The 13,390-nt window shown below is 39.7% G+C and overlaps 1 protein-coding gene across 3 annotated transcripts in view; it reads left to right on the top strand.

Annotated features, from left to right (window-relative positions):
- Positions 1-13,390, top strand: part of SCP2 (sterol carrier protein 2) — a 106,052-nt gene that overhangs the window by 77,374 nt on the left and 15,288 nt on the right. For all 3 annotated transcript variants that reach the window (XM_035018530.1, XM_035018532.1, XM_035018531.1), the window contains exon 13: positions 3,986-4,088. In XM_035018530.1, the coding sequence (XP_034874421.1) occupies positions 3,986-4,088 (103 nt within the window). The remainder of the gene's footprint in view (positions 1-3,985; positions 4,089-13,390) is intronic.

The following is a 13,390-nucleotide window of genomic DNA, read 5'->3' as shown; positions in this document are numbered from 1 at the left end:
TCACCAATCTGTACCGTCTTCTAGAATTTCATCCAGCTCATATTTGACATTAAAAACCCTTGGTAAGGGGCGCCTGGGTGGCTCAGTTGGTTAAGCGACTGCCTTCGGCTCAGGTCATGATCCTGGAGTCCCGGGATCGAGTCCCTCATCCTCCCTCTGACCCTCCCCCTCTCATGCTCTCTCTTTCTCTCATTCTCGCTCTCAAATAAATAAATAAAATCTTAAAAAAAAAAAAATAATAACAAGACACTCATTTCACCTTTATGGCTTTGAAACATTTTCAGGAACTGTGGATGGAAGACCAAATTTATCTGAGAAATATATTTTAGTCATCTAAATGACCAAATAATATTTCTTATAAGTCATTATACTGCCGGTAACCATTGCACGTGATCTGATATACTTAGTTTCTTATTTAGCTAACTTTGATGGAGCAACTGCTACATGCTTAGGCCCCCCCAAGTACGGTCCTCTGTGTATGTGGGGAAGGCAGACATAGTTTTTTCAAAACGCTGTTGAAGCCCAAAGGAAGAAATTATTATGAGGAAGGTAAATTTAAACTAGATGACTAGGATTGCCCAGCAGAAAGGTAGAGGGCAGGGTATTCCAGGCACAGAGATTTGAGATAGAGGGTTTGGTGAGTGGTTTGCACTGTGTGGATACAGAGTAGATTATTTTGTGTGTGCCTTGGTAGATGGGCAGAGTCAACAGTGTGGTGGTGACAGGAGATACAGTTGTAACTTTGAATTATGGTTTTGAAACCTTCAAATCCTCTACTCAGGAGTTTGGAACTGAGCCCACAGAATGAGTTTTATCAAAAAATCATGTGGTTATATTGCCCTTTAAGCAGATCAGTCTGGGATTACTTTGAATTGAATGGTGGAGGAACCAGAGGCCAGGAATCCTTAGGAGGCAGTTGTTAGCAGTGTGGAGAAGAAATGTTTAGTGCTGCAGTAGGAAGTGAGAAAATGAGGAGGAGAGGTCGTATTTAAGAGCTGTGACCAATTGCATTTAATTTATAGTTAAGCTTTTCTTTCCTTTAATTTAGATCACTTTTGAACAGTATTTTTTTTTTTTTCTGTTACTACTTTTTGAGTTTGAGCTGTTTCTTGGATAAATTGAGGCCTGCTGTCTTAGTCTGTTCAAGTTGCTATAACAAAATTTGTCCTCGGCCCCTCAAATTCATGTCTTTCTCATGTCATCACCTCAAAATGTCATTTCTCTCTCCTCTTCACTCTTTCACTACAATCTGACTTCTACCTTCCCTCACTTCTTCAAATTGTTTTTGTCAGAGTCACCTGTACTCTCCATGGTACAAAATCCAGTGGGTATTTGACCTTTGGCAGCAGTGGACATAGTTTATTCCTCTCTCCCAGATTCTTCTCCCTTCTCAGCTTCTGCAACACCACGCTCTTCTGGTTTTTCCTTTTGTATCATTGGCTGCTGCTTCCTCTTTCAATAATGGAGTTCCATAGGAGTTCCATGTTGTCCCCATCTGGGTCCCAGGCACCACCAGCCTGCTTGTGGTATGTCAGAGGAATTACCTAACACCCTCCTCTTCCTCAGACCCCTCAAGTTTCTGTCTGTATCTAACACTTGAGGCTCTGGAGCCTTTACCAGTCATGCTATCACTTTTTACCATGGGCTACAGGCTCTGCTAGGTGCCCCCTCCTCCCCAGGATTCTGTTTAATTATGCAGAGTCATTGGCCCTCTCCACCTTTTTCCTACCTCCCCACCAGAGGTGCATAGAGGTAAAGTTATTTACTCAGAATCATATAGTTAGTGAGTGGAGGAAGCCCTTGGGATTCAAACCCAGGCCTTTGTAGCTCTAAAGACTATGTTCCTTCTGCTACATCAGGTCATTTATCTATAGTTGTTCCCTAACTATCAAACAACCAATAGCAAATGGTTGTTAAATTCGTCTCTGTGTCACAGGTAAAGTATAAATCTTGAGTCCAACCTTTGCTTATGATTCTGTTCTAATCACCATCATCTCTTACCTGGACTACTGCAGTAGCCTCTTCACCAGTCTCCCTGCTTCCCTGTTTTGCAGCCTTACAATTTTCCAGCTGGAAATTTATATATTAAAACATATAAATCAGGGGCACCTGGGCGGCTCAGTCGTTAAGCGTCTGCCTTCGGCTCAGGTCAGGATCCCAGGGTCCTGGGATCGAGCCCCGCATCGGGCTCGTTGCTCAGCGGGAAGCCTGCTTCTCCCTCTCCCACTCCCCCTGCTTGTGTTCCCTCTCTCGCTGTGTCTCTCTCTGTCAAATAAATAAATAAAATCTTAAAAAAAAAAAAGAACATATAAATTGGATCTTGCTACTCTGTAGCTTATACCATACAGTTCTTCTCATTATACTTAAAACCCAACCTCCTAACCATAATCTCTAAAGCTCCTTATTATCTTGCTCTACATGTTTCTGTGACCTTGGATCCTTTACTTCTCTGCTCTGCGCCAGTCATAGTGGCCTTCTTATAGTTCCTTTAACTGCCAAGTTAGTTTTTTCCTCAAGTGTTTTTATACTGGAAGTTTAGAACTGGCTTCCCCACCTAAATCTTTACATGGCTAGCTCATTTGCATAATTTAAGACCTAATTTAAATATCACCTCCTCAGAGAGGCCTCTCTGACCAGGCTATCTAAAATAGAACACCCGGGGCACCTGGGTGGCTCAGTCATTAAGCATCTGCCTTCAGCTCAGGTCATGGTCCCAAGGTCCTGGGTTCGAGCCCCGCATCGGGCTCCCTGCTCAGCAGAAGCCTGCTTCTCCCTCCCCCACTCCCCCTGCTTGTGTTCCCTCTTTCACTGTGTCTCTCTCTGTCAAATAAATAAATAAAATCTTAAAAAAAAAAAATAAAATAGAACACCCTAGGGGAAGGGAGGGAAAAATAAAGTAAGACAAAATCAGGGGGAGACAAACCAAAAGAGACTCTTAACTCTAGGAAACAAACTGAGGGTTGCTAGAGGAGAGATCGGTGGGGGGATGGGGTAACTGGGTGATGGGCATTAAGGAGGGCACGTGATGTAATGAGCACTGGGTGTTATATGCAGCTGATGAATCACTGAACTCTACCTCTAAAATTAATAATACACTAGATGTTAATTTAAATAAAATAATAAAATAGAATACCCAACACACACGTGTACTTTCTCTGTATCCTTTCAACCTGTCTTATTTTCTTCATTTTTTTAAAGATTTTATTTATTTATTTATTTGAGAGAGAGAAAGAGAATGGACAGGGCGGGGGTGGGTGTGGGGAGCAGAGGGAGGGGGACAAGCAGATTATGCTCTGAATGTGGAGCCTGATGTGGGGGCTGGATCTCACAACCCATGAGATCATGACCTGAGCTGAAGTCAGGGGGCTTAATCCCACAACTCTGCGATCATGACCTGAGCCGAAATCAAGAGTTGAGCGCTTAGCTGACTGAGGCACCCACGTGCCCCATTGTTTTTTTCATAGTAACTGTATTCTTTCTTTCTTTCTTTTTTTAAGATTTATTTGAGAAAGTGAGCATGTGCGTAAGAGTGGGGGGAAGGGCAGAGGGAGAGAATCTTGAAGCATACCCCCCCTCTGAGGTGGGAGCCTGACAGGGGGCTGGATCTCACAACCCATGAGATCATCACCTGAACTGAAACTAAGAGTCGGATGCTCAACTGACTGAGCCACCCAGGTGCCCCTGTATCCTTTATTTTTTTGCTTGTTCATTGTCTCTCTCCCCAACTAGCATATAAGCTTCGTGAGGATAAGTTTCTTTGGTTTACTGTATTTTTAAGGACAATACCTAGCACCTAGTGAGCATTTAATACTTGTTGAAGAAAATGGGAAGAAAAGCTTGTTTTATGGACTTAATTGTGATTTTCTTTGGGTAAGAGCCATAACATCTCTGCTCTTAAGAGTTTTTTTGAAAACTACTACTGTTAAATGTTGAAAAACCTAGTATCTGTATGATTCCATGGATTGAAATTGATTGTTTTCCCCAGTTCTTTCAGAACTCATCAAATTGAGGCTCTTCCAACCAGCTCTGCAGTTAATGGATTTAAGGCAGATGTTGTCTTTAAGGAGATTGAGAAGAAGCTTGAAGAGGTAAGTGAGATTTATATAAAATACTGCCAAGAGGACCTTGAGGCTAGAGGAAGCAGATACAGATTTCTGGTGTTACCATGAAATGATACAAATTAAAAATTTATATAATATTGTCAAGTATTGAATGTATTTTAGATTTCTGAGTGTTACTATTATAGTTTCTTTGTAATTCTGATAAGACTGCATTTCAGGGGCGCCTGGGTGGCTCAGTTGGTTAAGCGACTGCCTTCAGCTCAGGTCATGGTCCTGGAGTCCCGGGATCGAGTCCTGCATCGGGCTCCCTGCTCAGCGGGGAGTCTGCTTCTCCCTCTGATCCTCTTCCCTCTCATGCTCTCTGTCTCTCATTCTTTCTCTCTCAAATAAATAAATAAAATTAAAAAAAAAAAAAGACTGCATTTCATAGATGTACAAATCTCCACACTTGAGTTCTATAAAGAACTTTGGTAAAATGCTGTGACAATCTGAACTGTAGAGGAAAGGCTAGTCCTTGTCACTCTCCTCAGTCCTCTCTTTGTCAGGGAGATAATAATTTTGGACAAAGTTCATATGTAAAGGGATTCTCCCTTATTTTGGTGTAAATTTCCTTCTGAATTAAAAAGACCTTACTTAGAACTATTAAAAAAGAATAATATTTAAAGTGAATCTTTAGGGGCACCTGGGTGGCTCAGTTTGTTAAGCAACTGCCTTCGGCTCAGGTCTCGGAGTCCTGGGATCAAGTCCCACATCGGGCTCCTGGCTCAGCAGGGAGCCTGCTTCTCCCTCTGACCCTCTCCCCTCTCATGCTGTTTCTCACTCTCTTTCTCTGTCAAATAAAAAAAATTCTTTTAAATCTTAAAAAAAAATTAAAAAAATAAAGTGAGTCTTTAAAGGTACCTAATAGGGGCACCTGGGTGACTCTGTCAGTTAAGCATCTGCCTTCGGCTCAGGTCATGATCCCAGGGTCCTGGGATCGAGTCCCACATCGGGCTCCCTGCTCAGCGGGGAGTTTGCTTCTCCCTCTCCCTTTGCCTACCGCTCCCCCTGCTTGTGCTCGTTCTCTCTCTCTCTCTGACAAATAAATAAATAAAATCTTAAAAAAAACATTCACACTGAACATATGAAAAAGAAAAATTAAAAAACTCCTGAAATTCCATTACTTAGCGTTCACTAAAATGTTAACAGTGGTAGACATTGTTTCAGACCTCTCTCTGTGTATGTGAGTATGCAGTTCTACGTAACTAGGATCATACGGTACATGTTCGGTTTTTAAATTGTATTCTGTATACAAATTTATTTTTATGTACAGTAATCAGTTCTTGATAGATAATAATCATACTAAGGCCATCTAACAGTAACTCTTAAAAAAGAGAGCTTTTTTTTTTTGAGAGTTCTTCTCTTTAAGCAAAATTACATATTTACATCATTGTTTGAAACCTAAAAGCATCTCGGGATATCATTACTGATTTTAATTTTCAGACTAATAAGGCACGGTTACAGCCACAGTCACACAATTCCAATTACACATCTATTAAGCTGCCCAAAGGGGGCTGAAATAAAAGGATTCAGAGCAGTTAAGCTGTGTATTTCATTTGTTCTACAGTGTGAAAGGCATACATTGTGCATATCTCCTAACTCCTTCATTGTAGCACAAAGAACTTAACATCTAAGGTGATTGCTTGCACTGTGAGTGGAAAACAGTCAGTGCGACTGATGTGTCTTGACAAAGGGCGCTGTATTTCTAGGATTTTCATGATCAGGACCTTCCTGCGGTAGAGAGGGCCAGGTTTGCCAGTTCTGGACAGGCAGGCACTGGTCCAGGAGCTGCAGATCTGTCCTGCTACCATCTTGTGGGGATACATCTGCATGGGGGGTTATAAAACCTTGTTTTATAACCTGCTTTTTTTTTTTTTAAAGATTTTATTTATTTATTTGAGACAGAGAGAATGAGAGAGACAGAGAGCACATGACAGGGGGGAGGGTCAGAGGGAGAAGCAGGCTCCCCGCTGAGCAGGGAGCCGGATGCGGGACTCAATCCAGGAACTCCAGGATCATGACCTGAGCCGAAGGCTGTCGCTTAACCAACTGAGCCACCCAGGCGCCCTTATAACCTGCTTTTTCTCTTGACAGTGTTCCATTCACATAAGTATAAATCCTTACCATCAGTTTTAATGACCACCTAGTACACTTTGAATTTATTTAATGTATCATAATCTATTTAACTAGCCTCCTATGATGAACATTGCTTGTATTTAAATTTTGCAAGTAAAGTAGTGGTATAATAAATTTCCTTTTTTACTCGTCTTTAAGTACTTAATGCCATGATCACCTTAGCATAAATAAAGGGGGAAATTGTTGAGTTGTTAGACATGTGTATTTTGCATTTTGGTATATATTGCTGAGCTATCCACCAAAAAGAGGGTACTAGTTTACAAACTTAATAACAATTCATGGGAGTGACTGTTTTTTCCTCATACCTTCTCCGGTGCTATGTGTTGCCTGGATTTTTAAAAATCTTTGCCAATCTGTGGAGCACCTGGGTGGCTCAGTTGGTTAAGCATCTGCCTTCGGCTCTGGTCATGATCCCAGGGTCCCGGGATCCAGCCCCACATTGGGCTCCCTGCTCAGCAGAGAGCCTGCTTCTCCCTCTCCCTCTGCTGCTCCCCTTGCTTATGCTCTCTCTCTTTCTATCAAATAAATAAATAAAAATCTATTAAAAAATAAAAAAAAATCTTTGCCAATCTAGTAGGAAAAGATATCTCATTTTTTTTTTTTTTTTTTTAAGATTTTATTTATTTATTTGAGAGAGAGAATGAGATAGAGAGAGCATGAGAGGGGGGAGGGTCAGAGGGAGAAGCAGACTCCCTGCCGAGCAGGGAGCCCGATGTGGGACTCGATCCCAGGACTCCAGGATCATGACCTGAGCCGAAGGCAGTCGCTTAACCAACTGAGCCACCCAGGCACCCCTCGAGGTTCTATAAAAGAAATTTAATTTGTAGTTAATTGCTCAGAAAAGCTTTCCCATGAGGATATGGAATAGTTTTTCCTCCTTATATGGAAAGAGAATCCTGTAGCTGATTATTTGCCCCTCATTGTTGGTTTTTTGTTTGTTTTTAAAATAATCTCTACCCCCAACATGGGGCTCAAACACCTGGCCCTGAGATCAAGAGTCACATGCTCTCCTGACTGAGCTAGCCAGGTGCCCCTCTTGTTATTGTTTAATTACCTTCATTATATATGCCACTGAACTGAAATTGGACTCTATCAGGGCTCAGCTTGAATTTTTTTTTTTCTTGCCACCAATATTTATCTGCAGAGCAACCCATAGGATAATTGCTTCTGCCAAGTTGTCCTGTTTCTTTTTCCAATTTATTCTGTCTAAAAAAATCAAATAAAAATAATTAGTACCTGGTAAACTATATGTCAATCATTGAATACTTCATTATTGGGATTAACAAAGCAGTACTGTTTTTATTTCACAGTCTTCTTTTAGCTTTGCAATTGTATTCCTCCTGCTCCCATTTTAATTCTTTTCTCCTCCCTCCATAACCTCACTTGCGTGGACCTTGTCCCCTTATTTTCTTCCCACGATTGTAAGTTTCCTAAATGTTTGTGAGGACTAGAAAGTGAAAGTCCTGGAATCTTTTGTTAATTCATGCATTTTCTGCATTAGCAAAGGAAATCTGGCCAGAGATTTTATTTCCACTTTTGTCTGTTAGCAATACCCCATTGCCCTTCTTTGAATTCTGTCTTAACTTTTTGTTCCAATTAAGTTTGAGACAGAACCTACTCCTTGACCTTTTGCCTACTCAGAAAGAAATACTTTTTTTTCATCAAGGAGGCACTTAGAACTTTCTTAGTACTAACGATCTTTAGTTTCTCAACAAATGTGTATTTTGTTTCCTCTTTTAACTCTCTCCTTGTCCATTTCCTTACCCTGTCTCACTTCTTCAATGAAAAATGTTATTTTATAAGAGGATCAGTTCTTAAAAGTAATGGCAAGTGTAAAATTAATCTACATCTGTTTTAAGGAGGTGGGAGGAATTTCTCTCCAAGTATGCTAAGTAGAATTTCTAAATGTTTGCTGGTGTTTTTCTGCTCTGACTTGTTGGTGTCTATTCCTAAGGCTTATGCATGCAGATGGCATGGATGCACCTAGAAATAGTCATTCATGGGCTGCTGGCCCCAAAGGAAGCCTGGCTCTTGGGTGGCCCACCACACCAGGATTATCAGCCTACTCTTTTATTTATTTTTTTGTTTTGTTTTGTTTTGTTTGTTTGTCTTTAAAAGATTTTATTATTTATTTATTTGACAGAGACACAGCGAGAGAGGGAACACAAGCAGGGGGAGTGGGAGAGGCAGAAGGAGGCTCTCCACTGAGCAGGGAGCTCAATCCTAGGTCCCTGGAATCATGACCTGAGCCAAAGGCAGACACTTAACGACTGAGCCACCCAGGCGCCCTAACCCACTCTTTTAGTGTCTTCACAGAAACTTGAGGGATAAAAGATCTCAAGGAATATGGAGAAGACTTGAACTTAAGATTCATTTATGGAGATACACTGCTTTCATAGGCTTAAGTTGCAAGTATTGATGTAACCTACTTTGCAGTATGGTATGGTCAAACAACAAGAGCATTGAATTTAAAGTTAAACCAAACTGGAACTGAGTTCTGGTTGTACTACTTACTAACCACACGTCCCTGCCCTTCAGGGAACAGAGTTTAGTGGAAAGATAGACATGGAGAGATTTTCCCAGAAAAGAAAAATACTGCTTTAACAAGAAACATGGATGCATGTGCAAAGGGCTATCAAAGTGTCCAGTACAGGTAGAAAAGCCTTCCCAGAAGAATTGGCAAGTGAACAGGGACTTGATGAGGTTGGGGTGGGAATGTGAATGGGAGGTGAGTGAGCTGGGACAGAACATAAGCATGGCCATGGAGGCACATATGTTTATGGAACTCAAGATGATCAGTATTGTTGGAACATAAAGCCTGAGGAGGATGAAAAAAGTGGCTGGATAGGAACAGATAAATATCCCTCAGATTATGAAGAATTTGAATGATATGTAAAGACGGACTTTCTCCATAGGCTCTGGGGAGCCACATTTAAGAAATTCACACCTGGAAGTGTTAGATGGCTTATGTTAGTGTTAGATGGGTTATGTTAGATAGGTTACTTGGCAACAGGATAGAAAATAGTCTGAAGGGTTCTTAACCTTTATGAGCCTCAGTTGTTTTTTCTGCTGAATGAGCTAATAATAATACCTGTCCAGCTACTTATAAGGTTTTATGGAGATTAAAGAAATAATGTATATAAAAGGATTTGAAAACTTTATAGCCCTAAAAAGATTATTGTTGTCATTAATAATTAATTTCTCCTAAAGCTAACTTAGAATAATTTGAGTGAGATATTTTAAGGGAAGCCAAAATAAGAGAATTTCTCTATAAAAATCTGACAAGAAATGTTGGTTTCTTGGTTTAACTAGGAAATATTGATAGTTAATTCCAGGACACCCACATGTAAGAAATGCTCCTGAGATTGTTGAGATAAGTAGGCCTAGACTAAATATTTTTAGAATAGCTTCTTTGGAGTCTAAGACACATGATTATTTCTGAATAGGTTCAGGTGTGTTATCTAGTATAAGAAAAAGATTGACACACCCATTAACATTAGAAAGACAAAAAAGCCTGGGATGCCTGGCTGGTTCAGTCAGAAGAGCATGTGACTCTTGATCTCAGGGTCATGAGTTTGAGCCCCACATTGGGTGTAGAGGTTACTAAAAAAAAATTAAATAAACTTAAAAAAATAAAATAAAAAGACAAGTCTGTGGGGTGTGGAAAAATTGGAACCTTCATCCATTGCTGGTAGGATCGTAACATAGTGTGGCTACTTTAGAGAACAGTTTGGTAGTTTGTCATAAAGTTAAACATCACCTTATGACCCAGCAATTTCACTTCTAAATATATACTTAAGAAAAATTAGAGCCTGTGTTCGTATAAAAAACTTGTACACAAGTGTCCGTGGAGTATTATTCATAATAGCTAAAAAGGGCAAGCAACCAGCAGCTGATGAATGACTAAATGAAATGTGCCGCATCCATACAATGGAATGTTATTTTGTCATAAAAAAGGAATGAATTACTGATACATACATCAGCATGGATTGGATGAACCTGAAAAACATTTTGCTAAGTGAAAGTCACAAAAGACCTTGTATTGTGTGATTCCATTTATATGATATGTCCAGAATAAGCAAATCCACAGAGATCGAAAGCAGATTGGTGGTTACCAGAGGCTACTAGCAGGAGAGGAGAAGGGGGATGACTACCAGTGGCTTTGGGTTTCTTTTTGGGGTGATAAGAACATTCTAAAATTAGATAGTGGTGTTGGTTGTACCACTTTGAATATACTAAAATACCACGGAATTGTATACTTTAAAACAAACAAAACACAACAAAAAGAAAGAACTTAGGCCAGCCTCTCTGCTTACACAGAAACAGAGGTTAGTATCTGATATCAGTCTATGCAAGTTCCTCAGGGATAATAATTATTTGAGTATTTCAGGTACTTATACCACAGTGCCTAAACATATCAAACACTTAAATCTTTCTTTTAAAAGAATGAGTATTAGGCAAACCATAAGAAACTCTAGGAAACAAACTGAGGGTTGCTGGAAGGGAGATGGGTGGGGTATGAGGTAACTGGGTGATGGGCATTAAGGAGGGCATGTGATGTAATGAGCACTGGGTGTTATATGCAGCGGATGAATAACTGAACTCTACATCTGAAATTAATGATATGTTAACTAATCAAAGTAATTGTTAACTATTAAATTTAAATAAAATAAGTTAAAAAAATAAAAGAATGAATATTATGATACCAAAAGGAAGAATCTTGTGTCTAAATTATTGCAGGAATGTAAGGCTGAAATAAAGAAGGTGGGAAATAAAAACTATTAGAAATTATAAGAGGTAGCCAGTTCCAAAATAAACATTCAAAGATTAATATGTTTTTATATATTTGCAATAACCCATGAAATGCAATAAAAATATTAAGAGCAGTATAAAATATAAAACACCTAAGAATGAACTTGGTAAGAAATGTACAAGAGCCTATGTGGGAAAAAATTGACAAAATACTGCCAGCGGACATCAAAGAAAACTTGAAGATATACCATATTCATGGATGGGAGGATTTAATATTGTAAAGATATTCTCCCCCAAACTGATCTAACAGATTTTATGTAACCCCATGTAAATCCAACAGCATTTTGGTGGGGAGAAGAATTAACTAAATTATTATAATGTACATGTAGAGGGGGAAAATGTCCAAAACAAGTCCAACAATATTTGGAAGAGAGGAATTATAATGGGGATTTATTGTACCAAAGTATAAAGTACATTATAAAACTCTAATATTGGCACAGGAATAGCACACAGATCATAGAGTAAAATAACAACAAAAACAACAAAATGCTAACATTTATTGAGCAGTTACTCTGTGCTTTGTGGGTCTTTAAATACCATACAACTCTATGACAGTAGCTACTGGCATCTCCATTTCACAGATAAGAAGAAAACTGAAATTCAGAGAGGTTTAGTAACTTGCTCTGGATTATGAAGTACATGGCAGGAATTCAAACAAATGATGATTTCAGATTTAGTGTTAGCGATGTTTAATTCTAGGAATTTAAGCTTCAATAAACAAGGCTATGTAAAAATATTTAGTAAGAATGTTATTCACAGCATTGTTAACAAGTGCCAGAAATAAGAATTAATCTAAATATCAAGCAAGAATATTGGTTAGATGAAGTATAGTACATTTACACAAATAAAGACTGTATGTGGTCATTTAAAATTATGTTGAAGAATATTTAATGACACAGAAATGAGGATAATGATATGAAACAGGAAAGTGGATTACAAAACAATATATATAAAATGTGATCCCTGGGCGCCTGGATGGCTCAGTTGGTCAAGCGACTGCCTTCGGCTCAGGTCATGATCCTGGAGTCCCTGGATCGAGTTCCGCATCGGGCTCTCTGCTCGGCAGGGAGCCTGCTTCTCCCTCTGACCCTCCCCCCTCTCATGTGCTCTCTCTCTCTCTCTCATTCTCTCTGTCTCAAATAAATAAATAAAATCTTTAAAAAAAAATGTGATCCCATTTATGAAAACATATGGAGAGAAAAAAGATGAAGGGGATTTACATCAAAATTATTTTTTCTGAGTAGTAAAACTATGAATGATTTATATTTTCTTTTTGCTTATCAACATTTTCAATTTTGGGGGGTGCCTGGGTGGCTCAAATGGTTAAGCTTCTGCCTTTGGCTCGGGTCGTGGTCCCAGGGTCCTGGGATCGAGCCCCGCATCGGGCTCCCTGCTCGGCAGGGAGCCTGCTTCTCCCTCTCCCTCTGCTGTTCCCCCTGCTTGTGCTCTCTCGCTCTGTCAAATAAATAAATAAAATCTTTAAAAAAAATTTTTTTTTCAGTTTTTTCCACAGAAAATGTGTTTCTTTTTCTTTTTTTTTTTAAAGATTTATTTATTTATTTCAGAGAAAGGGCACAAGGGGAGGGGCAGAGGCAGAGGGAGCGGGAGAGGGAGAGAGAGAATCTTAAGCAGGTTCCACGCCCAGCGCGGAGCCCGACATGGGGCTCCATCTCCTGAGATCATGACCTGAGCCGAAATCAAGATTCGGACGCTTAACTGACTGAGCCACCCAGGCACCCCAAAAATGTGTTTCTTTAAAGAAAAGTAATTGCAGTAGAATTACCATGTTTTTGGTTTTTTTTTAAGAAAGGTATGTGAGCTTGTTGTCACCCTTTCATTTTTCACCCTGCCAGCGGCCTTAGCTTAGTCCCCTGTGCTGTCTTAGTGATCATAGTGGTCATTTACCCTTCTAACTCCTAGTTCTATATTCTCAGTGCCTAGAACAATGTCTGGTCCCAGTCATTGTTGTGATCAACAAGTATTTCCATAAGGAACGATGAAAGAAGTAGGAATGAAGGGAAGAGGGAAGGAGGAAGGAAACCAACCTACAGAGATAGGGATCTGAGGTTATTTTTTCAGTTTCATTCCTTCAAGATTCGAAAGCGATTGGTGGTTGGTATATTACTTGTATAATTCTTTATACTAATCCAGAAAATACGTTGTCGCCTCCCTTCACCCTCCCCCCCCCCCAGAATCAAAGACTTGTTCTCAGAACCCTTATCTTTAAGTTCTGATTGTGGGAAACCAGAAACACATGTAAAGAAATTTACCTGCAAAAAAAGAGGGAATGGGGGGTTCCTACATTTAGATAGGCCAGAGTGAATCTTTCAGAAATTATTGAG

Source organism: Mirounga leonina, unplaced genomic scaffold (genome assembly GCF_011800145.1).
Source record: "Mirounga leonina isolate KUSES-001 unplaced genomic scaffold, KU_Mleo_1.0 Mir_173, whole genome shotgun sequence".
In the NCBI taxonomy this organism is placed as follows: domain Eukaryota; kingdom Metazoa; phylum Chordata; class Mammalia; order Carnivora; family Phocidae; genus Mirounga; species Mirounga leonina.
The sequence above is the reverse complement of the archived record's forward strand: the minus strand, read 5'-3'. Positions and strand labels throughout refer to the sequence as shown.